The following is a 26,959-nucleotide window of genomic DNA, read 5'->3' as shown; positions in this document are numbered from 1 at the left end:
GAGGGAGGAGCAGCTGGGAGAAGGGGAGTGGGGCGGCGAATGGGAGAGCAAGGGGGCGGGGCCGCAGCTAGGCAGCGGCGGGAAGATATGGAGGACAGAAGGCAAAAGTGGACGGGGCACTAAGGGACAAAGGGTCTCAGCAAAAAACGGCACAGAACAATAATCACAATACAGTAAAGTGGGTAAGAGGGGAGGCACAAAAGAAACACAGAGCGGGGTGGCAAACTTACGGAGCAAGTGGAAGGGGGTACAGAAAACAGATCACTACGGGTCACAGGGGGTCAACAAAAATGGCAGAGAGCAGTAATTACAATAATCACAATACAGTAAAGTGAGTGAAAGGGGAGGCACAAATTAACACGGAGCGGGGGGCAAACTCACGGAGCGACAGAGCAACGGGCACCAAGGGCAGAGCAGCACAGGCGGAGCTGTGCGGCGAGGGAGCGGCCTAACTTGCAAGCAGGGTCAAGGGTAGAGGTGAGTAAAATACCAGAATTGCTTTCTGCTGAGGGACTTTCTTTTTTCATTTTTTCTGGCAACTGCCTCTATTTAACTTTCTTAATAGAAAACGACCAGCAGAGGTCAATAAAATACCAGAATCACTTTAGCATTCACTAGATTCCAGTCCATATAAATTGTCTTCCACGAGCAACCGTAGACAATAAAAAAAAATTCAAATCTTGTATTTTCTGTGATATGACCATCGAAGACCCTGCCTTTATATTAAAAACAGAGCTTTGGACTATACCATTTCCAGCTGAAAGGCAATATGTCCCCCCATCTGTTCCCAAACCTGGCGTGCCACGCAGTTTGGTGCTTACTTTCCCTCCATACAGTACAGTACAGTAGATGTTTCAGCATCCGGGCTAATGTGCTGCATAACTAAATACATTTAATGTCCCAAAGGCAAGACCGATTGCATTGCGAATGCTTCTTGCTATGGGAGCCTGTGTACCCATCTATACACAGGCTCCCATAGAGTTCAATGGCAATCCGAGCGAACCGAGGCCCTAAGCATACGGCTGCATCGTACTCGCTCATTCAAACCCCCGGAGCACGTTTCGCTTGGAAAGCGCTCCAGATCCCAGTCTTACGGAAGGCTTTTCTAGCGAGATCAGAATCAGGCCCTTAATATTGCTATAGGTTACAAATAAACAGGCAGTCATAAGTTCAGTTATCTAACAAGCACTAGGTTCATGATCTCAATCGTACAGCAGGTTAGTGGCACTGGGACAAAAAGCTCCAGGCACCCCTCTAAACACTGACTATTTCTATATTTTACAACTAAACGCGCAGTCACAAGTGAAGTTTCCTTTCAGGCACTAGGGTCATGATTTCAATAGTGTAGCAGTACTGGGCCTAAAAGCTCTAGGTACCGCACTAAACACCTAACAATGCTAAATTTTACTACTAAACAGTCAGTCACAAGTGCAGTTACCTTGCAGTTAAAAGGGGCTCGATATAAAGGGTGCAGTGGCACCTGGGCCAAAAGCTCGAGGGACCCCACTAAATGCAGAATATTGCTAAATTTTAATACTAAACAGGCAGTCACAAGTGCAGTTATCTAGCAGGAACTAGGGCCATGAATTAAATGATGCTGCAGGTGCAGTTTGACTGGGGACAAAACTAGACAAAACTCCTCTAAACACCAAATATTGCTATATTTAACTACTAAATAAGCAGTCACGAGTGCAGTTACCTTGAAGGCACTAGGTTCATGATTTCAATGGTGCAGCAGGTGCAGTGAAATCAGACCGGAGACCAGAAGAGGAAAAGAAGAGTAACGGCCCACAAGTATACTCCTGTTTCCACTTCCATCTCCTTTACATACTGGGACTGCCCGGGGATAGGAGATACCACGGCTGACAGCGTAACTGGCTTAATCATAGGATTCACGTTTCCTTCTCTCTCCACCTTACCAACAGAGCTCAAATTTTCTCTCTGCTTCTTGGATCAGATGCCATATATGACTCACATGTGTAAATTATATACCTAAGACATTCCGTAAAGAGCGGAGGAATTTAGGATTTCCATAGATTTCCATAGCCTACAAATATCTTGCTAACAAGATTACATAAAACAGAAACTTTGATTCAACCGTTGTAATCTGTACTTCTAGATCTGGAATTAGCCCAAAGCAAAAAAAAACTAGAACTTACTTTAATTTGTGTCCCAATGATTTCTCCCACAGAGTCACATACCGAGTTCCAGAATGGTGCAATTTTTGGACATGACATAAACAAATGCACAACATCTGCTGCTACAAGCATGTACCTTGGACAGTTATAGATATTGCCAGTGACTTTAAAAAGCGTTGCTGGTGACCAGTAAACTCTATAAGTGGTGAACAAATGATTTTGTTTAAGTGGTGCCGGTTTTACTACTTGTCGTAATATACCATATAAGTCGCACCACATTTGTTTCAAATTCTCACCATCAAACTCCTCACCCCACAATTTTAAAATTTCAGTCTCAATCTTCACACTCATCTCCAAAAAGGCCCAATACCAAAAAGATGATTCCTTTTTCTACTGACCGGTTCTCATCACTTGATCAAATTTAGATTCTTCCTCCTCCTCCCAATCTTGTGTTGCCCACCAGGAACTCAGTTGATAATATTTACCTCATTAGCAAACAATTAGAACAATTGGAGAGTGCTTCCCAACTCATTAAGTTTGAGCCTACCTTGAGATCTGCCCAATAACAGATACCCCCCAATTTCAAGATCTGGCTTAATTGATCCCTCAAACATTCCGGTGTACCCGGAGAGTCCCAAATCGGTGCCCATGATGAAAAATATGGGACTCTCAGTGTTTTTCACACATACATCCCTGTATTTAATGCAGACTTCATTATCTTGAGCCTCACCTTTTTAAAAATCTTTGGGTTTCTGTATTTGAAAAGAAAATGAGTTTGACATTGTGGGACATCAACTAGCATTGCCTCAAAAAGTAAGCCTATCGTTGACTTATCAGTCCTGTTAGCAAGCATGCGAATATTCTTGAACTGAAAGGCATAGCAGTAGGCAAGTACATCAGGTAATGCCAATCCTCCGATTTCCAACCTCCTCTGCAACTTTTTCCAGGATATCCTAGGGCCTTTCGATGCCCAAATGAAACTTCCTATTCTCCCCTGGAGTTTTGCTATATCTTTCTTCTGAAAAGGTAACGGAATGGTGTTAAAAAGAATAGTGATTTTTGGGAGGGTAATCGTTTTTATAAGAAGTACCCTTCCATAAATATTTAAGGGAGGTTCGCCCATTTTGACAGCAACCCTGCTGCTTCCTGACTGACTTTCCTCCAATTTGTTTTTGTGATATCTTCTATTCTCTGAGTTATTAACACCCCCAAATACCGTATTTGTGATTTCACCCTGTGACTTGCCAAGCCCTGATTTAATTCCATTATCTAAATTTTTGCTGTGTTCACTTTATACCCAGAGATATGGCCAAACATCTCAGCCTTCCTCATTAGGGACAGCGTCTTGTGGGTTACTTGTAAACAGCATCAAATCATCTGCGTATAGTGCTAATTTGACTTCCCAATCATAAGATTTAAAAAGGAAAATTGCAGTATCTGCCCTTATCAAATTGGCTAATGGCTCAATATATATGTTAAAAAGGAGTGGGGACAGGGGGCAACCCTGCCTTGTCCCTCTAAGAATATCGAACCAGTCTGTCAGACCCCCATTTATCAATACCCTACCTAGCCTTAGGACCACAATATACATTTTTCACCGCCCTTACCATAGTCTGTGGGAAACCAAAGCTTAACAGAGCTTCCCAAAGGTAAGGCCAGTGCACCTGATCGAAAGCTTTGGCTGCATCCACAGCCGCTATGGCCAGGGGTAAGTTCTGAGCGTCCGCAATATCTATAGCTCCCGTCAACTGGAATGTTAATTCATTCAGTTGCCTCCCTGGTATAAAGCCTCTTTGGTTGGGATGGACAATCTTACTTACCTTAACTTAGCTACACGGGATGCTATGATTCCAGAAAAAATCTTATAGTCCGTATTTTATAAGGATATCGGTCTAGACGAATCCACTTTCTGTGGATCCTTCTTTGGTTTTAAAATCAAAGTGACTATAACCTCTGACCAAGAATTGGAGACCTTCTTCCCATTTATATATTTCTCATTAAATAGGACTTTTAAAACTGCAATTATAGTATCTATAAAACAGGAAAAAACCTCAACTGGAAGACCATCTGGTCCAGCTGCCTTTCCCTTTACCATTTTCACTAAGCTCCTATCTCCTCTTCCTGAATCTCCCGTTCTAGAGTTTTCTGTTCTTCCATAGTTAACTGCGGAAGTGACGTCAACCCCAATCACTCCTTTATGTCTTCTGGGCTGGGTTGGATGTCATCCATATATAGGTCTCTCATAAAGCTACAGGCCTCTCCACATATGCCGGCATTAACATTCAATACTTCCCCTGATTCTCTACTTATTAACTCTCAGATTGTATTCCTAGCCCTATCTGCCTTGGCCTTCCAAACGAATAGGGAACCACATTTTTCTCTATATGCAAAATGCTGAAGTTTACTCACTTTCCACCTATCAAGTGATTTTTTTATTCAACTGTGCCTGGAACGCCCCTTGTAACTTCTCCAGCTCTTTACTTAAATCTTGTACTCTGTCTGAATCCTCCATTGACGCCTTCTGCAGTTCTCCTTCTTTTCCCTTGAACTCTTTTATCCTATTCACCTTTTCCGGTTTCACCACCCTTCTTTTTCTCACAATTACAGATTTTAAGGTGCCCCTTAGGTATGCTTTAAAGGCATCTCAAACTATTTGTGCGTCTGCCGAACCCTTATTAGCATAGCAGTGGATCTCAGATTATTCCCTTAAATCACGGACTACATTCTCATCTAAAAGTATCACCCTATCTAATGTCCACCTTCTCTGCTCCTCTTTCTGATGATACCTCAATGACATAGCTACTGCAGAGTGATCAGACACAATTGCTGGAATATGGGTCACCTCTACCACTTCCCCACGTAACTCCTGATCTAATAAAAAAATATCTATACAGGAGGGGTGCAGGAGTGGTGCCTTTCAGCTTGCTGTTCATCTTCATTTGGAGGTGACCAGGCTTATAAAGTTAATCTATTTTCCAAGGGAAGTGGAACTATTTGTGACTGCTTCATAGTCTTTTTACCCTTCGTTTGTGAATTTTCAACCTGTTCCATTATCTTAAAGAATGATCTTAAGGAAGGGGAAGGTTTTGCAGGAACCCGCACTTCCTTTGGACCACAGTGCCAGGGCTTTCCTCCACCCTTCACCACTTCCTTTTTAGGGGAGACTGCGGTTGTCTCCCTTACTGCCTACTCCCTGGTCCCCCCTCCTCTCCCTCCTTTATCCTTACTTTTGACATCCGGGATTGATCTCAACTAGTACCAGCTCCTCACACGTGTTTCAGGTTCTGCCAAAGCATTTTTCGTAGTATTTTCTCCCCTCTCAGTTGAACCTGGCTCACTTAGGGGTTTTAATGGGGTGGGGTCAATTCCTTCCCCAGCGCCCCTAATAACGCTGACTCCTCTCTCCTCCCTTGCCTCGTACACCAAATGAATAGCTTAAAGAGGAGGTTCTTCCATCAGCCTCAATGCCCCCGTGAGCCTCCCTGTGTCTGTAAGCCCTGGCCTTCCCTCTCTTTCTCCCAATTAATTGCCACATTTGCAACTCTATTTGCGTGTTCCGAAGCATGGGCTGTGCTTCCTTGCTTCAGCGGCTCTCCACACTATTCACAGCGTCTCTCCCCTTTACCGGCCCACGTCCTGCCCTTCCTCCGCCACTATCGACCCGGACCGCCACAATCGCCGCACGAGTCTTTCGCAGGAAGCCCACGGCTCTCTGCCAAATCCCACAACGCGTCTCCGCCTCCAAAGCTATTCACGCCGGGACTTAGATATGCTGAATTATACAAACGCTTGTTGGTCTAAATATAAATTTCCAATACTCAACCGAAGCTGCTACGTCTTCTCAAGATTGCATTTTTAAAGTCGTCTCCGGCTGTTTCCTCCAGACCTTGCCTTTCTCGTCACTCAGTACAGGAGCTCCTGCGACCGGCGTCAGCCCGCCGCCATTTTTCCCCCTCCCATCTACCACGCTGGTATAGACATAAAAAAAATTAGGAATCGTTATGTCAGAGGAAGGGGAAGCCTCATTCAGTAATTATTATAACAAGGAGGACTGCGTGGCAGTGACAAAGCTGGAGAAGCCACAGAAGAATGAAAATATTTTTTTCATATTGTTCAGGCCAGAGGCAGTTCCTTTTCCTGCAACGCTGTCTGTCTTTGTTACAGTGTTGCAAGTGGGAATTATTAGCCTTATCATTCTTATCTGCATGACAGAACCAGCTTTTAAATACCCTTCACTCATCAATGCCATTCCTTTGCCTGTGGCTTGGACCTGTAATTGGGGGGTTCAGTTAACACCCTTTAGGGGTGGAGGCAATGCTTCATTATTACAGAACAATTTTTTTACTATATTTAAGGAAATATAATTTTAACAACTATTAGTAATTCAAGGAATATTTGAAATTAAAGAAACAGGTCAATGCTAATAAGGTGGTTTACCTATTGATAAAAGTAGTAACCTTTGTTCTCTTATTTCTCTCTTTGGGTCAAAGAATGTCAATAAAACTATAATTCTTTCAGATAAACTACTTTCTAATCGTTGTTTGTTCCACAGAATATTTAGGGCAACTCAACTATACAGATTACAAACAGGATCTTTAATAACAAGGCACACTATAATTTTCTAATACAGTGCTTTAAGTAATGTGTATAATGGTTTTTTTCCCAGGAAAAACGCCCTACTTAATATTTCTTTCTTACTGCAGTGTATGTAATAAATATTTTTACAATGTTATTTTTGTAAATTAAAATGCATTGAACAATAAACAAATATGTTTTAGAAATAAACATCAAACATAGAAATTACTCATTTTGACTTTGTTGCTCATTATTATGTATTCATACCTCATTATAAAAATTAGAGATGCGTTTATAAAAATAAGTCATACAGTTTAGAATAGGGTATATCTTTTTCTAATGAAACAACAATTTGTGGTCAAAAATAGCTTCATAACACAAAGTAGGAGAAACGGGAATTGGGTTGCCGGTGTGCTAGGACTGGTTACTAAAGGTTCTTATGTAGGGAGTCAAGGGTAACTGAGGTTTGGTGTACCCAGGGCAAACACAGTGATGAGGTGAGAAGTCAACTACTACAAAACACTACACAAGGAGTATTCACTGTACCATTCGTTTCTTTTTGCATCACAATTCTTGATTTAGTACCTTCTTCATCCAAAATTGAACCATCAGGGGTCTATAATGAGCCCACGCTTGCTTGGCTACACCAGTTATCACTAACACATCTACAAAACACGTTGAAAATCAGAAGCTCACTCAGAGAATTGATGGAGTGTAAGTCCTAAAGCACAAAAGGGAGGGAAATGGGGGAAGGGGTCAAGGCGGCATAGAACTCATCAGGGTTGCATCAATGGCAGATCAATAGCCACATTTCCATGCTCCACACGTACGCAGATTGAAGTTGGTCAGGTGGGGGTGGGAAGACACATGTGTAGAGGCCTACAATGGTCGTCTGTGGCCTTGGGCATGGTCATTGTAACTTAGGGGACTAATGGGTGTACAAGGAACTAATGGCCAGAGCTGAAGTTTGACAAATAACCCTCAACTTGGCCCTTGTTCTGTTGCCTGGGGCCACACCACGCTATCAAGAGGTCAGAAAAGAAGAGGGCACACCTCAGGCTGGAGAGAACCATGATGACCTGATGTGTTTGTGCTATTGTGAATGTCGACTCAAACCTGGGAGGAAGGTAAGGTGAGCTGAAACATCTTCAAGAGTTATTGAACAACTAGGCCAAGTGACAGTTAAATCCCACTTATGCAGGAGGGCAGTAGGTTTCATCTCGCAAGGGACGAGAGGTGAACTACCAGAAGGGCATACTGCAAGGTCACAGAACATATCTAGAAACTAGGGTTTAACTGTGTAGGTCTTATACATCTCCCCACATCACATCAAACATGGCACTTTGGTTATTTACTTTACCCTGTCATACTCAACCATATTCATCCCTTCTTCAAACTGGTTGGAATGCATGAGGGTCAAATGAGACCTCCAGAGCTCTAGTATGTATACATTTTCAACAGACAACGCAGTAACAAGCCACTATGTTGTGTGAACTTATATCTGAGGTATAGGAAATTACCATCTTTTGTGTGATGTCCGTCCAGATGTTTGCTTCAACTGTTTTTATTGGCTGTTGAATTCTGTGCACTTTACCCCTGTTAACCAACGGTAAAGTGCCTGTGCTCTTCCTTTCAACATGATGAATTTGGCATCCTCCTCACTGGCATATTTAACTTACCTATAAGTCCCTAGTATATAATACAAAATGTACCCAGGGCCTGTAAGTTAAAAGACACTAGTGGGCTGCAGTACCTATTGTGCCGTCCACTATAGCTTGACTCTGGCAATTTTAACGCTGCAATTTGACCTAATGAAATAAACTCTTTGGACAGGTCAAAAACTGCCCTTTTAAATATTAACAAGTTGTAATAGCGTGCATGTTATTTATATATTTATATTGTACATAGTTGAAGTACTCATTTAAGATGCATGTACTGGAGAGGTTGTTGTTTATTGAAGTAGCTTCATGGTGATGGAATACTCTGGTGTGAAGATTGGTCAGTTGCACCTGACAGATTGAACCTGATGGATGGGAGCTTATTTCCTTTACAATAAACTTACTTCATTTTCATCTCAACCTGTACCAGCAAACTTAATTTAACCATTTTTACACAAGTCATCCCAATTCAGGCTTTGTAGCTCACAAGGCAGGTTGCATAGCATTTACAAGTAAGCAAAGTAGAAATGTAATATTAAAATGTCCTTACAGTGTCTACCACCCAAATGATAGTGTTGCTGTGGCAGGTCTAAATGGCCAATGTAGAAAACCAGAGTAAAGATTAAAATCCTAATACTGTACAACAGGAATGTGATTACCTAGAAAAATAATTGTTAAAAATCCACACCAATTCAATGGTGAAGTCTGATTTGTAATAAACATTGACAAAAAGTCACATTTAAAAAGTTAGCTTTCCGTGTCTAAGTTCCTGGAGGGGAATTTACATTTGTTCTCCAACTTCTCACAGCATTTGAATAAGTGTGAAAGAGGTGTAAAACTCCTCCCATGAGCTACAAGATATGTCACTGTGACTGACAGCTCAACCTGAATGGACAGGTATGACTCTTTAAAACTCAGCAAAAGGGTGGGGGCTGGGGCATCCTGTGTGACGTTAAAGTGGCAAATCTTGCTCGAGTATCAAATCCTACTTGAAAGGTCTAAATGGGTTTACATATAAAACTTGGGGTGCACTTGAAATGAAAAAACAACAGGATGCCAAGACAATACTTGTATATCTACTGTCTGGTTGCTGGAAAACCCTGCTTTTGACCTACAAGTCTTCTGTTGCTGGGTTTTTTAGGGGTGTAGTGACTGCCTCAAACTAGATTTCAGTGTAACACTAAAAATTAGGAATGGTAAGCCATTTTGCTTTGTGCTATAGCTACTAGGGAGTTAAAATAAGGTCAATTTAGTGAATTTAAGGGTTCACCACGATCAGGTTTGGAGTTATTTCTTGAGGCGGGTAGTCACCAATCCCTATAAATAATTCATTTTTTTACACCGGGAACATCGGAAATGTTGTATAGCATGCCAAAAAAGGGTTCACACCCCAAAATGGCATCCAGAGGATGATCGTATGGATACCCATATTTTTGACTAGCAGAGTCATGGGTTGGACAAGACTAGAGGATGTATGGGAAGTCAAAATACACCTACCTGCATCTCCAATACTTTGAATCCAGAATCATGTTAGCCAGATACAACCTGTGAGGAGACGAATTGCCATTCATGTAACATTTTGAAATAACTGTACTCGAGTCCTGCTACCTGCAATCCTTGGTCGTCGAACAATAAAATGTCATATCCCGTCATCAGTCAATGAACCTCCAACTTCTCCTCCTACGTACGTCTAAGAGCTTCAAATATCTACGTTGACAATATGCAAGTCATTTTTTGTGAGTGTGCATGCATCCTGCCACTGTAGAGCTATGGTATGACTAATAGATTTATTCTCCTCTGACATGTTTAAGGATCTATCAATCATAGGGGGTGGGATGCACACCAAGTATTCATTGTTTTCTGATATTTATCCAAGTATTCCAAGAATGCATGCAGAATGGTGATGTGGCATGCCCAAATGCCACTGGAACTAACAACAACTATTTGAAGTGGGGCTACCTCTTGCCCCCAACAAGACACACAGCTGAACACCGCCCACTTTGGCGATCATGTGTGCCTTGTTTCCATCCATGTAATCAATTTCAACCCAATGTAATCTTCTATAAACCTCCATTTCTCTTCTTTAAATCGAATGTTTAAGGATCTGCCATACACCTGATCCAGTCCTCCCCTGCAGACAGTTCTCTCCTAGCAAACAAAAAACTGTTCTTTATAAAGACCTACACAGGAGTGCTAAGCCCTGATTGGAGCATACAAGAGATATAGGCCAGCACTAGAAATGGCCTGTTTACATCACTTCATTGTATATTACAAAATCAAATAATCTTTGAGATTATTAATAGGATTATTACTTACCACCAATGAAACAAGAGACATTGTGTTCCAAGTTGAGCAATGGACATGGGTTAGCAGATAAACACGAGATACCCGGTTCACAAAAATTCTTTGTGTCATTAACGTAGGGTAAAAACGCTCGACCTTTATCAGAAACCCATTTGTTAACCAACAGCAGGCCTCGCTGGCTTGTTGTGTCTCTTAGCGTTCGAACTTGGCAGTCCTCACTTCCATAGACGGTGCTTGCATCAAGAAATGATGTCACTCCATTGATCTGCTCGCGGACCACTGAGTTGGTAGGACAGGCGGGGCCTGTGCGGATGAACTGTATACATTTCCGTGGTCCGTTTCTAGATGGGTCATTGGGAGGTATCTGTAAAACAGTAAAAATTATAGAGTGAGCTAATTAGCAATAAAACAGCAACTATCCTTACATTGTGTTTTAATTGAGAACAGCATCCCCTTGTATCTTCCGTGCTAAGGAATTACCTGTCCCAACAGCCTTCCACTTTAATAGTAACTTCTATTTCAGGAACATTCACATTTCTATATCTTGGCATTATGTCCAACGGCAATATTGATTTCAATCTTTCTGTCTACTGGCAATTTAAATTCTACATGTACTGCACGTTTGACTCACCCACAACCAGCTGTATTAGTCACTCTCTTTAGCAGTACTGTTATCAATATGGGTCTATTGACAACTCTGTGTACTTCACCCAGCCCATTGCTGCTCAATACCTCACCACAGACCATCTCATCTCCATTAGCAGCATTTAGAGAAGAAGGGTAGTATGGAACAGAATTCTGCACATGGGGGCTCATTGCAGGTCAGGTAGGTGCATCATGGACTGTCATAGCTGCTTGTGCAAGAGACAAATCGAGTACTTAAACCTTTTCACAAGAAAAAAAACCCTATGTAAGGAATTGTAGTAGCGTTTATATTGCCCCTCGTAACTCGGAAGGGGCTTAAGTGCTTCAAATGGTCAAGTTAGTGGCTACGTCATTTGCTGTGCATGGTTGGCATAGTGTAATTAATTAGTAAGAAGTATTTGGTGCCAGGTGTGAGCATTGGAGGGGTGCCCCAATCTTGTAGGATAAACTTCTGTCTGAGTTTAATTTCTCGAGTGAAATTGAGAAATGTCAAAGAAATTAAACGAAAACGTTTCATTTTTTTTTTTTTTAAATGCATCCCGTTTTCCTTTAAGGAAAACAGGCTGCATTTAAAAAAAAGCTGCTTTATTTAAAAGCAATCCCAGATATGGTGGTCTGCTGAGCCAGCAGGCCACCATCTCTGGGAGGGCCTGTCATTCCCAATGGGCTCTCAAAAAACGAGAGGCTCAGTAATATTCACGAGGCTCGCAATTTGCGACCCCATTGGGAATTGCAAACAGTGTTAAACACACTGTTGTACATGCAAACTAGCGCCTTGTAAATTGCAAATTGCGAGTCACAAAAGACTCGCAATTTACGATGTGCTATTTTGCGTGTCGTACATCCTGCCCAAAGAGACACAGTGGTGCTTGCACATGCTCACCATCTTTCAGACATTGGTTTAGATGCAATCCTGATGTTTGTGCTTGGTCGGTAGGTTTACCATTAGCAGTCTGACATGAGTGAGAAGATTTGATGTTTAGTTTGAGGTTTCAAGGAGAGTTTTAATTGTGAGCCAACTGTAGAAAACCTGCCTTTATCTGTGTGGTCACCCGAGATATTTGCCCTATCTGTTTTGCTGGCTTTAGAGCTCTGTGCCCTTTACCCCGCTACCCAGACTTAGAGCGCCAGTGCTGCCCCTTTAAACATGGTTACATTGGTTTATTCCTAACCAGCATATCTAACCTGCCTGTAAGTACCTAATATGGTGTAGGAAGTGTACCCAGAGGCCCAGAATTTAAATGTTACTTGTGGACAGCAGCACCTTGTGTACCATCCACTATAGTGGCAATGCAAATATGGCTACAGGTCTACCCTGTGAAACCTTACTGCTGGAGTGTAACACCTGCAGTGTGACTACTTTTTGACAGGTAGAAGCATCTCTTCTAAATATTAACAAGTCACTCCTATATACTCCTTGTAGAGCACAAGGTAGAGTACATGGTTAATAAAAGTGGGACTTGTAGAACATTAATGTTAGCATGTCACTGCAGTAACAAGACCCACACACCTATTTCACTGTAACAGGCCTACCTGTGTTATGAAGAAATCCAGAATCTAGGTTAAAATACTAATACTGCTAATTCTGGAAAAGTACCAGTTGGAAAAATAATGAAACCACTATTTTTAAATCATTAAACTCCAACTCAATGGTGAAGTCTGAGTTTTGAAAAATATTATGAAAAGTAACTTTTAGAAAGTTACCCTTTGTCTCACTGAACTGTTAGGTGGCTAATTAGCGTAAGCATCTGCCAGCTCTCAGCTTGTTATCAGCTTTGAATAGGTGTGAGCAAGATGTGAAATACCTCCCAGGCGAAAACACAGGAGGTTGGCCAATTGACCCTTAAAGTCCACCTCTTTTTCCTAGTTACAAGAGGGAGCAGGTCCAGTTTCACATGGCTCCTCTTAAGTCAAAGACAACAGGTCCAATGTTCTGCAGGTCCAGAGAGTGTTCTGAAGTGGGGGGTTTAAGGTGCCACATTTAGGCCTTGTACAACGTTGGCAGCTACACCTTCATTAATTACTAGAAACTGCATTTATACACAATTAAAAACATATTTAGAAGCTTTACTCACACTAATTGCACTTCAATAGCCTTCGGGCATAGATTCAGAGGTGTTCGGGGTGCGATTTACCTCAAATAAATGCATTCTCAGCTTGATAGTTGGGTCTTTGGCCTTAAGTCAGGTCTGCTTTTTGTGTGAAAAGGTTTATAAGACTAAGCAGTGATTTTTCCATGTGAACAGGGGAGAGAGGGAGAGAGAGAGAGAGAGAGAGAGAGAGAGAGAGAGAGAGAGAGAGAGAGACAGAGCTTATCTCAGCTTGCCCTTTTAGTTTGCCCTCCGCATCCTCCTCTATTTAGGAATCAGGTTTAGTACATGTGGCCATCAGTCACTTGATATAATGATTTATAAAAGGTGATGAGATGGAATCCTGCTCACGCACACCGATTAGACAACTCTATCATCAAGGCTTCTTGTAGAAAAGATGAAGAAGAGATTGTGGAGTGAAAATACATTTACAAAAATTGTTCCCAGGGCAGGGACTGGCTCCGGGCCATTGTATTGTAAGTAGCCATAGTCATAGGTTCCCAGGGAGAACTACCAGATCCATGTGGATGGGCAGGGGAGTAGCTTCAGCAGGGGCATTTAGGATGTGACACCTCTGAAATGCATTTTTGGTTTGATAATTGGCACGGGGGTCCTGAGTTGGGTCTTATTGAGACAAAAACGTTCTCTGCATGGTAAGAGACGTGTACCCCTCCCCTCAGTGCCCAATTGTACTGCTGTCTGGATCCCTAATGCTGATTTATTTTGTCATAGGTGAACCCGAACATGCATGTGAGCCATGACATAGGCCTGTCTCAAGGATTGGGGTCTTGTTGGACAGGGAGGGGCACCTAAAGAGATTATCTCATAGTGGTGGAAGGCTACTGCCTTCACCAAGAGTTAAGCATCACAAGCGTGGTTGTGGCTGCATATCGTATAGTGATCAGTAGCAGTGAACAGGATCTTTTTACCCTGTGATGCTGGAGTCAGGCCTACAGGCTCGCTCACATTTTTAAAACGTTCTGCTGTTGTGTCCTTAACTCACAGTTGGCCTACTTCAGGTAGATGTGGAGTGCTGTGCCGCAGAAGTAGTGGGTTTGCGTTTATTGATGGTATGTGTTCCTAGGAAGGGTACCTTACAAGGATGGAGCAGTACTATGCAGTACATTTATGGTTAGTACATATACTGGGTGAATGTATGCCTGGGAAGAATACAGTACAGGAGATTTGTAATGCAATGAAGTGCATGCAAGGGAGTAGCTGGGAAAAAAAATACCCCTCACTTTGACCCATATATAGCAATAAATGCACAAGTAACGTGAGCAATCCCAATTCTTCCTTTGAAGTGTCATGCAGACTTGTACCTCTGTGGACTTTGCAGACAATGATGCACAATGATGACTATTATAGCATGATTTTAACGGAATTTGGCTAAAAACAACATATTTACCTGTATTGACCAATTTCTCTCATTCATTCATTCATCGTATTTCTTTCTTTTTATGCTACTTTATTTCCTTCTTTCCGTCATCTGTTTTTTATTTTTATGTGTGTTTCATTCTTTATTTCCCTCTTTCTTTCTGTCTATACTTTCCCCCAATCCATCAGTCCTTTTTCTAGTTTTCTGTTCTTCTTTATATCTGTTTATTGTTATATTGGTCCTGGAATTCTTTCACACCGTCTTTGCATCTTGTCTTGTTGAGTTCCTTTAATTCTTTTTTTCTGTTCTTTCCTTCAGTAGCTCATCCTTTCATCTCACATTTCTTCTTTGTTCTTTCATTTTATTTATTTATCTGCTTTCCCTTTCTCTGTTGCTTTACTCTTTTTTATTTCTTTGATATTTCTGTTTCTTCTTTCCACCCATCATTCTTTCTTTTCTTCCTTTACATCTGTTTTCCTTTTTCCCTGTGTCCATTTGTACCCTCTTTACTACATGCTTCCTTTTTCTTTCCTTCATTCTCTGAATTTTAAATGCTTTCTTTGAGCTGTCTCACCCCATAGGCCTCTAACATTTATTTATTTCTCATTTTCATATTTTGTCTTTCTATCTGTCTCCGTTTTAGGCTTTCATTCTTCTACATTGGTTACCCTTACCCAACTATGGCTCAACTGGTTTAAAGCAAAGAAACATTAAATAACTGCATATAATTTAAATACCCAGACAGCAAGGGTAACAGAAGGAGCCTTTCTACCAGGCTCCACAGACACACAAACTAGATTGCATTAGATTGTGAAACAGTTCTTCTACAGAGTGGGGAACTGTAAGTGCTCTTGAAGGTGCAGCAAGCAGTGTTGGAAACGTCCTCGCATTGCTTTGCTAATTCACCACAACCATTGACTGCCATTACTGAAGTGGCATAACACAAAAAGATGCGCCCACCTAGCTGCAGAATGTGAAGAGGGAGCTCCCATATCTCACAGCTATTAAAACAGTTTATTCTTGCGAAATTCATTAGTTTTAATTTCTGACTTGCAACGACCAGCGAGCCAAAGTTACATTTTAAGGAAAGCCACAAAACAATATTATCTGCTGCAGTAGCACCCCCGCCTAAGCTGGTATAGTGGGTGGTTCACTATGCCCTTGAGTAAATGTGTTGATAAAACATGTACTGGGTGTATGTGTGCTTACGTGAAGTACAATACATGAAGGATTATGAGTTGTGCAGCCACATATTAAGTGTGAGTGCTGGCAGTGCGTGTGTTGCAATAACACACCCTGGTTAAAGATAGGAAAACTGAAGTGCTGAACAGTGCGCACCGACCGATTGTGTGCTGAATGCATGGGTACGCGTAAGGGTACAATGCTGAGGTATTAGTGCTGAATAGAAAGGAGCATATTTACAATATTTTGACATAGGGCAGCACCACAAGCCTTCTAGCTGCGCTGCCCTGTCAAAAGAAACAAGAGGAATGCGATGTATCCACAAGATATTGCGAATTCCTGTACTTTCTGCCAGCGCACAAACTGCAGCAGAGCGTCAACTCAGGCACCTATGAACCATGGTGCAAGGGTGCCTGTGTTGTTGGCATGAAAGAATCAAAGGAGGTGATTTCCTTGTACTATATGTGCTGCAGAATTAGGAGAAATGTAAACATTCCTCGTCGTTGAGCCTGCTTTGGGAAGGAGTTAGTTTTGGTGCTGCCAAGATTTAGGCTATGTTATAAAACTGGAGTAGTGTCAAACATCAGGGGTGTTGTGTGGGAACACCAACAGCAACACACATGGAAGACATTTTTTTTAAACAATTGTTGTTCTAACTCTTTTTTTAATTGTATGTAAGTCATATTGCAAATGGTTTTAAGTAACTGTGCAATAAAAATAAAAACGAATTCATTCATTCATTCACAAATGGAACGCTCCTTCCACGCAGAGTGAGGCATTGCCTTACTACATAATTACAAGGCAATGACAAACCACACAGGGTGGCTTTCCGTGGCCTTGTAAATATGGGCCAGCACACTGCGCCTCCGGAGCGTCACAAAAGTGACATTCCGGCGGCGTAAAAGTGCTGCAGTGGATTGTAAATATACCCCTATGAGTGCTGAGAGAGTTCATTGAGTAAATGTGCCTGCAAGGGTACGTGGTATGGAGGGCTCTGGGTTCCATTTGGGGAAGCTCAGGCTTGCCTGGTGAAGACATGAGGAGGAGAGGAATCACCCCAGACATATATGTGGATTGCTGCATTCTTGTGAGCTGGGTAGAGTTTCCCTTTACATCTCAAAAGACTGCTCTTTTTCATTCAGTGATAGATACAGGGAAGGGGTCAAGACCCATCTCAGGAAGGGAGATGGGGCTGGTAAAATCATAAAGAGTAGGGGTGGAGCTCTGGGATTAACCTTTTGATACACATCACTGTGGCTATCCCATGAATTATGTTGTGGACATCTTGTGGACAGCTTCGGAGCCATGCCTATTGTAACAGACTACTTTCGTGAAGGAAGATGAAAAGGCAAATAACCCACTTCTAAAGAAGCAGAACTCCAACATAAAACTTCAAAGATTCAGACACTAAATTACATTTGGTGTGTGGAAAAGGACAATAAGAAGGGGAGGTTTAATCCCCAAAAACGTGTCATCTGCCAAGCAGAAGGGATGCTCTGCACGACTTCTGTCTGTGACCAGAACCGGGGTAAAGGTATCTAGTCTCCCTGCTGGATGAGGGGACATTACCCAGGAGATCAAAGTTACCCGCCCTGGAGCACAATCACCTGCTGTGCTTGCCAAGACCAGTATGCCCTGTGAGGGGGAGAAGAGCTCTGGAGGGAAGAGGTCCAGTGGGGATCTCTGCACAAGGAGTCCCTGACCAAGGTGTGAGGGCGCGCACCAATTGAGCCGTTGCCCATGTGCAGTATCGGCTCTGCGACCCTTGTATGCCAGGAGAGGGCTTTGTTGTTCTGAGCAGTATTGGAAGCGCTGGGCTGGAAGCACCAAGCCATATTTTCACACTGCGTTGACCCTGTATGCAAGCGGGGGTCACCGGTGAATGAAGTTTCGGCCAGGTTTGTAGGACCTTTGACTGCATAGATCAACAACACCGTATGCCAGCAGGGACCACCGTAGGAAGGGCGGCCCTCTAAGGAGAGTCTGCACCCTAATTGTGAGTACCACAGCAACCCCGTATACCAGGAGGGGCTGCCAGTACCACTTTGACCTAGAGTTCACTTAGTTGCCTAGGAACGAAAAAGAACTGCTGTGACCAGCAGGTCGAGCCCACACGCTGTGATCTGCTTATGATGAAATCATCAAGGTTGGCTGAGAGGCTGCAGAGGGCATTGCACCCTCGATGGAGCTCTGGTTGGGAGTTTGAGGATCACACCAGCAGCCACACCTTCCCTCCCGATAGGGGGAAGAGCAACTTAACGCTTGTGTCTGCCAAGCAGGAGCAGGTCCCATCTCTGAAAACTGACCGGCAATGTTGTTCGACAGGAAGAGCCTTCGCAACGTCCATCAAGGGCGGCCTGACTTTGCCCTACAGGATCCAGTCTGGGGAGCACCCGGGGAGAGGGCACTCACTACACCGCTGAACATTGCCATACCACCAGAGAGGGTAAGACTGAAATTGGGCATTTGGGGCACCAGGGAACTTGCAGCTAACGGTGCTGCAGCACTATAGACACTTCTGGCTAAGTTCCTCAAAGGTCAGAAGGAAGAGCTCTTGAGTACAGCCTAATATTTTACATTTCCTGATGAAGACACAAGTGAATGGGTAATAACCCTGGACACATTACACGAAGGAGAGTGGGACAGGGATTTGCCTGACCGCTAATAAAGGCAGACCTCAATGCGAATTGTGTGGTTGCTTCCAAATGTCGTATTCTTTTGCAAGTGTAGAATTAGAAATAAAATACTACTTTTTCTTATAAAAGCAAGCATTTGGCTGGACATTGATTTATTGTTCAATCTGTTTGTATTTTGAGTTATGAGTTGTTCCACTGACTTATATCTACATGCCCCCTGAGGGAGCCTTGACTGCTCGACAACAGCTACCATTAAGAGTCAAGTGCAGAAGGGGTATTTGGCCCAGTTGAGGGGATCCATAGCAGATCAGGCCTCTGGACATCAGGAGTAAAAAGCCTAAAGCTCCACGGTTGGGCCGAGAAGCTCCTGTTGCCCCGTGGCCCTCTGAAAGGGGTTCTGACAGGTTTGCTATGTCTCTTTTGTTTTTTCTCATCTGACTAATTTCACCAAGAGGTTTTAACTTGTTCATCTTTTGGATTAGGAACCCAAATATATATATAGTGACCGGTTTTTCAAAATAGTAGCAAATCGACACCTACAGAACCATTCCTTGAGTGGGTGTAAATTTACTATTTTTTTTAATTCACCAACATTGGCCACAGTAGACTTGGAAAGTTGCACAACTCTCAAGTTTGCAGGCATACTACTGGCAATCAAACACCCACAATGTAATAGGATGAATGCCTGCAAATAGTCTAACCAGTGACAGTCGCTCACGTGGCATGCCAGCCTTTTGTATGTTGCCCACTGTGTTACTCTAGCCAGACGTTTAAGCCTTTCATATGAGTCCCCTTTCCTGAGTGACACAGAAAGCGCACCAACACACAAATGGATGAAGAAGAGAACACCTCTGAAGGAAGAACACAAACGTTCACGTATACCAATGAAGAAACTCAACGCATTTATGCACTCTTTGAGGATACCACAGGGTCCAGTCACAGTACTACAACTGTTTAATCTAACATCAGACAGTTACTATATACCTCCAAACGAGCCATCAACCAAAAGCTTCATGCAAGCACATTAATACGTTACCACAAGGTACAAAGGATCCCAAGAGGGTTAAGAATAGCCCTCAAATCGACTCTATGCAAAAACAATCCACGGTTCACAGAAAAATGGGAAGCAATACTCAATAAGTGTTCACTGGATCTAATACTATTAATAGTAGAAGAGTTATCTAAACTTCTTGTAGACCTTCAGAAAGAAATTGATGAACTCCGTGAAGAAATTTCCAGTAAAATCTCTGACATTGATTGGAATGCAACACTCGCAGATCTTAACAAACAACTTGACGAATATACTAAAGAGATTAACGAAAGGAAAACACGAAAATGTAAGCGTGACAGTACGGATTATAAATTAGGAGAGGTCTACACATGGGCAGAAGCCTATGTTTACAAAAGACAACAACGTCAACACACAGGACAAAGATCGGACATAGATACTACATCTTCCGATGACTCATCCAGTAGAGATAAGACAACCAGAACACCTCAAACTTCACAGCCAAATCTTAGATCAACAGAGACAGGAGACCCACAGTATACAGCCAGTGAGGGCCCAACAACCAGCAGTTCGGGACAATCTCATTTTTTAGAGGCAGGCACAAGGCCACCCGGAGATCCAGGAGGAAAAACATCAACAAAATCAGTGGCCAAGAGCACGCGCAGTCAGAAAACCTTGTGATAAACATCTCCTCTTACAATCTCACACGACTCCAGACTGCTACACTTCAAAAAAGGAACCTCCTTTGTTCCCACTTACCATTCTAATCAATTAGAAACTGACATAAGTTTCTTTAAATTCATGCGTCTACTGAGACTTAAACACTATTTTCGAAACATCCTTAACATTCCAGATGTACCACGGAAGAATACCCTAATGGGACTTCGCAACAGAAGCACCTTTACAGCACCCATGAGTCACAAAGTATTGGATGCCTACGAAACAATCGTTAATAAAGAACTCAAGAAAATTGGCTACCACAACAAAAAGGCATATTCTAACACAACCAAAAAAGAACAACACGCCTTAAAAGAATTAGCAAACAAACCAGAGATTACCATACGTCAAGCCGACAAAGGTGGAGCACTGGTCATTATGGATACCATCTTTTACACTAAAAACGTTAATGACCACGTCAACAATTCAGAAACATACATGCCTACCCCAACGGATCCAACCAATGATTTTATGATTGTGCTAAAAGCTATCGTTAACACGGCTTTAGAACAGGGAGTTATCAACGATGAAGACAAAACATATCTGATTAAAAGCAACCCATCTACACCCTATATCTATATGCTCCCCAAAATGCACAAAAACGCCACAAGACCGCCATTCAGACCCATTGTGTCTACAGTGAACTCGCTACATGAACCTGTAGGGAAATATTTGGATAAACATCTACAAGCTTCTGTTCAGTCAATGACGACCTACATCAAGGACACCACTGATTTTCTCAACATCCTGGAGTCTATTCGAGATATGATAACCATGGAAACCGTCCTATGTACCATTGATGTAAACTCACTTTACACCTCTATACCCCATGATAAAGGCATTGAGGCAATCGAGTCATTTCTAATGACCACAGACAAACCAGAGAATCTCAAAGTATTTCTGATGGAACTTATGCATTTCACCCTTTACCACAGTTACTTTGAATGGGCAGGAACAATTTACATTCAATGCTCCGGAACTTCCATGGGCAATTGTGCCGCCCCAACATACGCGAACCTTTTCATGCACCGTTTTGAAATGGACAACATACTTTCCAAACACGAGTGGACCCAACATCTTACCCTTTATAAAAGATACATTGATGACATTTTTATCTTATGGAATGGCCCAATTAATCATCTGGAATCACTAATTGAATCACTCAATACAGTTGACCAACGAATTCAATTCACTCACTGTATAAACAAAGAATCGATAACATTCCTGGATACCAAGGTCACATTACATCAAGGACACCTCACCACTGAAGTTTACACTAAACCTACTGACCGCAATAACCTTCTGCACTTTCATAGTTTCCACCAACCATCTCTCAAGAATCACTTGCCCTACTCACAACTACTACGATTGAAAAGAATCTCAAGCACCAATGAATTGTTTGAATCAAGCAAATCAGCTTGCATTTTCAAATTTGAACAACGAAAATATCCTACCAAAGTTCTTGACAACGCCATTTTGAAGTCTAACAAGTCTACCCGACAAATGCTTCTTTCACCCAAACCACCAAAAACTTCAGATCAACGAATGACATTTGTGTCAAAATTTTCTACACAAAGTTCCAACATAAAAAAAACCATCCTCAGGTATTGGCCTATGTTAAGCATGGAAATGGATTTCAATAACATTTTTGAAATATCACCTAGATTTGCATACCAAAGATCACGCAATTTCAAACAAATATTGTCCAAAGCTGATGAACCTACTACCAGCATCTTTAAAGGTACTTTACCATGTCTTAACTGTGGTAATTGCAACTCTATCATTAAAGGTACCAACATCCAACACCCTTCACAAGGCAACACGATTAAACTCAAGGTTACAGCCACATGTAACAGTCAGAATCTCATCTACATGTTGAAATGTCCATGTGGTTTGGTTTATGTGGGCAAAACTGAGAGAAAAATCCGTATACGGATTAATGAACACAAAAGCAATATACGTACCAAACAGGCGAAATCACCAATTGCAACTCATTTTCATCAGCATAACATCTGCCAATTGCGATTTCTAGTTCTTGAACAGATTCCCCAGCTGAGGGGACGAGATAATAGTAAATATCTATTACAAAGAGAAACATTTTGGATCCATAAGCTGAATTCCATACATCCGAAAGGTCTCAACGAACGTTATGATCTGGGATGTTTTCTGTAACTAAGGTCTTCTCTATTCACCTTAAAATGGAGATTTGAACTTTCACCCGGCTTGTGATACCCTATTACCTTGTGTAACTTCACAGTTTATGTTGATACCCTATTACCTTGTGTAACTTTACAGTTCATGTTGAACCTTACAGTTATTTTATCTTATTTACGAATTTTTTCATATACACGTGCACCCTTGTACAACTACATTGATGCCCCCTAACAAGCACCATGATTTGGCACTATTTTACAACTTTTTGAACTCTCGCTTCTCCTTAGAATTATTCAAATTATACGTGTTTCTTCAGTTTCACACGCTGTCCTTTCCATTTTACTTTTGGCCGAATTCCTTTACAGAATTAACCGTACTCATTTTGTTGACCACGATATTGTTTGTACATGCAGTTTCATCAAACTTTATTGACCTCTTGGAACTACAAGTCTGTCTTCTTTGTAGTTCTCCTTTTCCCGCATTTTTCCCCATCACGTGTCTATATATCACATGATTACGATTCATTACACTTACCGCAGCGTTTCCGACTTGATTCTCCCGGTTTCAGGAGAACCTATACACCACCATTACCAACTGTAAGTTTGATCTACCGTTACTTGTCAAAAATTGATTAAGCTTTTTTAAAGGTCCCACGCTGTATGTATTTTCGCTACTTATACCACCATCTAGATTTTTCTTTCTTTTTTATTTCGTCTTTACTTTTTCTCACAATTTTGGCAAAAGCACACCACATTATTTTGTCCTACATGGCATTTTCATTCATTCATTTCATTCACTTTTTTCACCTATACTACCATCCAAACTTTCCTGGTCCATTTTGGCTTTACTTTTTCTTACGATTTTGTTAAATGCACACCACATTATGTTGTTCTGACATGTTAAGCAAGTGGATATTTTCTAATTACCATGATGTGTAGCGCGCCTCTATTTTGGTAATTACCAACACTGGTATTGTGTTTTTCTACCAATCACGAACGCATTATTTTTAATACTGTTTTAACATGATTGTGTTTGTTACAACCAACATCTACTGTATAAACATAATTGTTTGGGCAAAGATTTTTCTTTTCTATTGAGTGTTTATAAAATGTATGTATATACTGAACCCTATACCTCATCCTTTCAGAGTACCTCCCCTGAAGAAGGGCTTAAAAAGCCCGAAATGCATTGGGCAGTTGGATAAATGATGCATTGATAAAGAATGAATACAATTCTTTGACTTCATTAATTTCGAACAACGATTAATAAACCCAAGTTATGCTTGAATAAACTTCGATTTACCTGAGTTTAATTTCACAAAAGAGACCATATCTCTGAGATTGAGTGCAAAACGAAAGACATTTTCCTATTTAGGAACGTGCTAACTTTATCCACTCTAGCCAGACGCCCACCCATTGCAAATCAGTTCTGACCCTGTACCTCATGGAGCAGCCCGTCCTGTACCTTGGTAATCTCACTCATCCAACATGCAGACTAATGCTTCTTTTTTAGTTTTAGGTCTGGCGTAGAAGAGGTTTTTTTTTGGTGTGTTTTTTTTTGTTTTATTAAAAATATCTTTAAAAATACATCTACAAACTTAGAGGGCCTTTCAACCAGTCTTCTTCATTCATTGGTCTGCTATAGTGTCATTCACGTTTTGTTACCACCCACCACAGCATCCAGTATGGCAGTGGTCAGGCCACTTCAGCCACTGGCTACCCTCAATGTGAGTTTTGGCATTTCTTTCCTATTTACAGTCAACTTTGCCTGAGACAAAAGAGCATTCTATAGTATTGTACTATTTACTTGATTTTTACACTGGCAACCAGCTGCGGAGCGAATCTCTAGGCATCAGCAAGATAAACCAATTTTAGTTCCAACATCTCCAAGACAAAATTCACAAGCCTTTGCCACCCTTTTTCTTTCCAAAGACTTCAATCTTCATGTAAGTCATTTTTACTTTCATAAATATTTATTGGCTTCGCTGGACAACTGCTTATTCTTAAAAATAACTTCTCAGAGCTTGAGTTTAAACTTTCAAAGCATTCGCCGCATGCCTCACCTCTTTTGGCTGGGAGGTTTCGGTGCGGGGTGTGTTTCTGAAGAAGTTTATAGCATTAGTCAGATTATACCTCTTCCTGTGTTTTCTGGGTTGTGCGGTCTGACGGCGGTTTACATGATTTAAAAACTGTGAGCATTCACTGCACGCCTCTGTAAACTGTGAGGCTCCGGTGCAGGCTCTATTACATGTGCCACACATCCACATGATTTAAATTTGGTGAGCATTCGCTGCACGCCTCTGTGAAATGTGACACTCCGGTGCAGGCTCTATTGCATGTGCCACACGTCGCGGGGGTTTGTAAAGCTCTGGTACAAATGCTGTTTTAGCCACAAGTTGGAAGATTCAAATATTTGTAATTTGATACCTCACCGTTTGTTTTTAGGGTTGGGAGGTTTGTCTGCTGTTGATATTTAAATTTACAAAGACTTCCATTAATAGAGGGCATCGGCGGCTTGTGAAAATATTTTTTTTACTTTTTACTTTACTCTTTGCCATTGAAATACCCATAAATATCTAACTTTTACTGTCTCAATGTCTGTACACGCGTCCTTGTTTTGTTTCAAATAGGACGCGTAAAACAGTTGTTGATTTTCAAACCCTAAAAAAGGCTCACCTGCAGAGCTCGTTCTGGAGATTCGTCTTCCTTCCATTTTCGATCCCGGATGCATCATTCAAGTGTGAAGATCTCCTGCATCAAGCCTCTATGCTCCTGTTATGACGTCTCTGTTTCTGGAATAAAGTCCTTCCTTCACAACGCTACATTGCGCACCTGATCCTGCGTGCGTAACATGACGGACATCTTGTTTTTGAGGAAGTTTGTAATCAGCTCTACTGGAATCTTTCATCGTCGGAAACAAAGGTTGTTCTTTGCGCACCACTTTCGCTACACGTTTTGAGTGTTTTCACCAATAAGTACTGCCATCTCTCTACGAACAAGTAATTTTTTTTAAAGGGGGTTAGTAATAATTTCCTTGTTTGTTTACCATGCAAAAAGTTGCAACTCCTCCATTCCTCCTTTCTTCCCCGGGTGATCCACCAATTAAATGGCAAAAGTGGAAGAAAGTTTTTGAAAGGTACGCAAAGGTATGTGGTGCAAACCTCAGCGCAGAAAGAAGAACCGCTCTTCTTCTGCATTGCCTTGGATCAGAAGGGCAGGAAGTTTTTGACCATTTGCCTGACATTGATGACCAGAGTTTAAATAAACATGAGATATACATTTTGAAATTAGACAAACATTATTTACCGAAAGTAAGCACCATTCTTGAACGATATTTTGGTTGCAGAACACAAAATGATGGAGAATCTGTCGAGAATTAGGTCACTTCTTTAAGAAAATTGGCATCCTCATGTAAGTTTGGGGCACTACTTGACGAGAGGATAAGGGACCAATTTATGTTGGAATGTAATGTTGAGAAGGTCAGAAGTGATTTATGGCAGAAGGATGAACCTTCTCACGATGAGGTTCTTACCATTGCAAAACAGATTGAGCATTCCTTAAAATGTGTAGATATCATATCTAAACGTGAAATCAAAGAAAGCAGTGTTTGTTTGGTGAAAGGGAAATTGAAGTAATTCACAAATGAAATCTAAATTTCAACCAAAGTGTTAAAGGTGTGGGAGTGAGGGTCATTTAGCCAATGATAAAAAATGCCCAGCGTTCAAGAGTACATGTGCGAACTGTAAAAAGACAGGACACTTTACCTCGGCATGTAATGCAAAGAAAAACAAAGAAAAGGTGTATGTCATCTCTGATGATAGTGACAGTGGTGACTGCTCGGAATTTGATTGTGGACAAATTGTATCACAAGTTTATGATAACCGCTAGAAGGGTCCTTTGGACGATATATCAGTTGAAGGAAAAACCACAAAAGTTCTTTTTGATTCTGGAGCGAAAATTACTATTGTTTCTAAACAATTTCATGTGAGTAATCTGTCTAATAATGTGAAGTTACTCAAGGCTGACATCAGGCCTAGTGCCTATGGTGGAGAACCTATTAAACTTCTGGGTTACTTTTGTGGGTTAATCGAATACAGTGGAAGATTTGTGTCAGGGAAAATGTATGTTTCGCATAAAGGAGACAGTATCTTAAGTTGGTTTCATCAGAGGGACCTTGGGGTGATGTTAGATCCAAATAATGACCCCCCTATTATTTTAAAGGAGAATTTTCTAGTGAGTGCCATTTCTACACAGAATTCTGAATGTGATTTCAATACTTCTCTCAAAGATCAATTTCCCAGTGTTTTCAGGGATGAGTTAGGTTGTTTAAGAGGTTATGTTCACAAAATAAGATTGGTTTCTGGGGCTTTACCGGTAGCTGGAAAAGCACGTGATGTCCCCATCTCTGTGAGAGATGAAATGAAATGTGAATTAGAGAAACTTAAGTCTGAGGGGATAATAGAGGAAGTGGAAG

At 41.5% G+C, this 26,959-nt stretch overlaps 1 protein-coding gene across 2 annotated transcripts in view; it reads right to left on the bottom strand.

The window, feature by feature from the left end:
• Window positions 1-26,959, bottom strand: part of LOC146856657 (lactoperoxidase-like) — a 1,363,087-nt gene that overhangs the window by 637,310 nt on the left and 698,818 nt on the right. For both annotated transcript variants that reach the window (XM_085654837.1, XM_085654836.1), the window contains exon 9: window positions 10,688-11,039. In XM_085654837.1, the coding sequence (XP_085510963.1) occupies window positions 10,688-11,039 (352 nt within the window). The remainder of the gene's footprint in view (window positions 1-10,687; window positions 11,040-26,959) is intronic.

Source organism: Triturus cristatus, chromosome 4_1, assembly GCF_964204655.1.
Source record: "Triturus cristatus chromosome 4_1, aTriCri1.1, whole genome shotgun sequence".
Classification (NCBI taxonomy): domain Eukaryota; kingdom Metazoa; phylum Chordata; class Amphibia; order Caudata; family Salamandridae; genus Triturus; species Triturus cristatus.
Note: the sequence above shows the minus strand (reverse complement) of the source record. Positions and strands in the feature narration are given on the sequence as shown.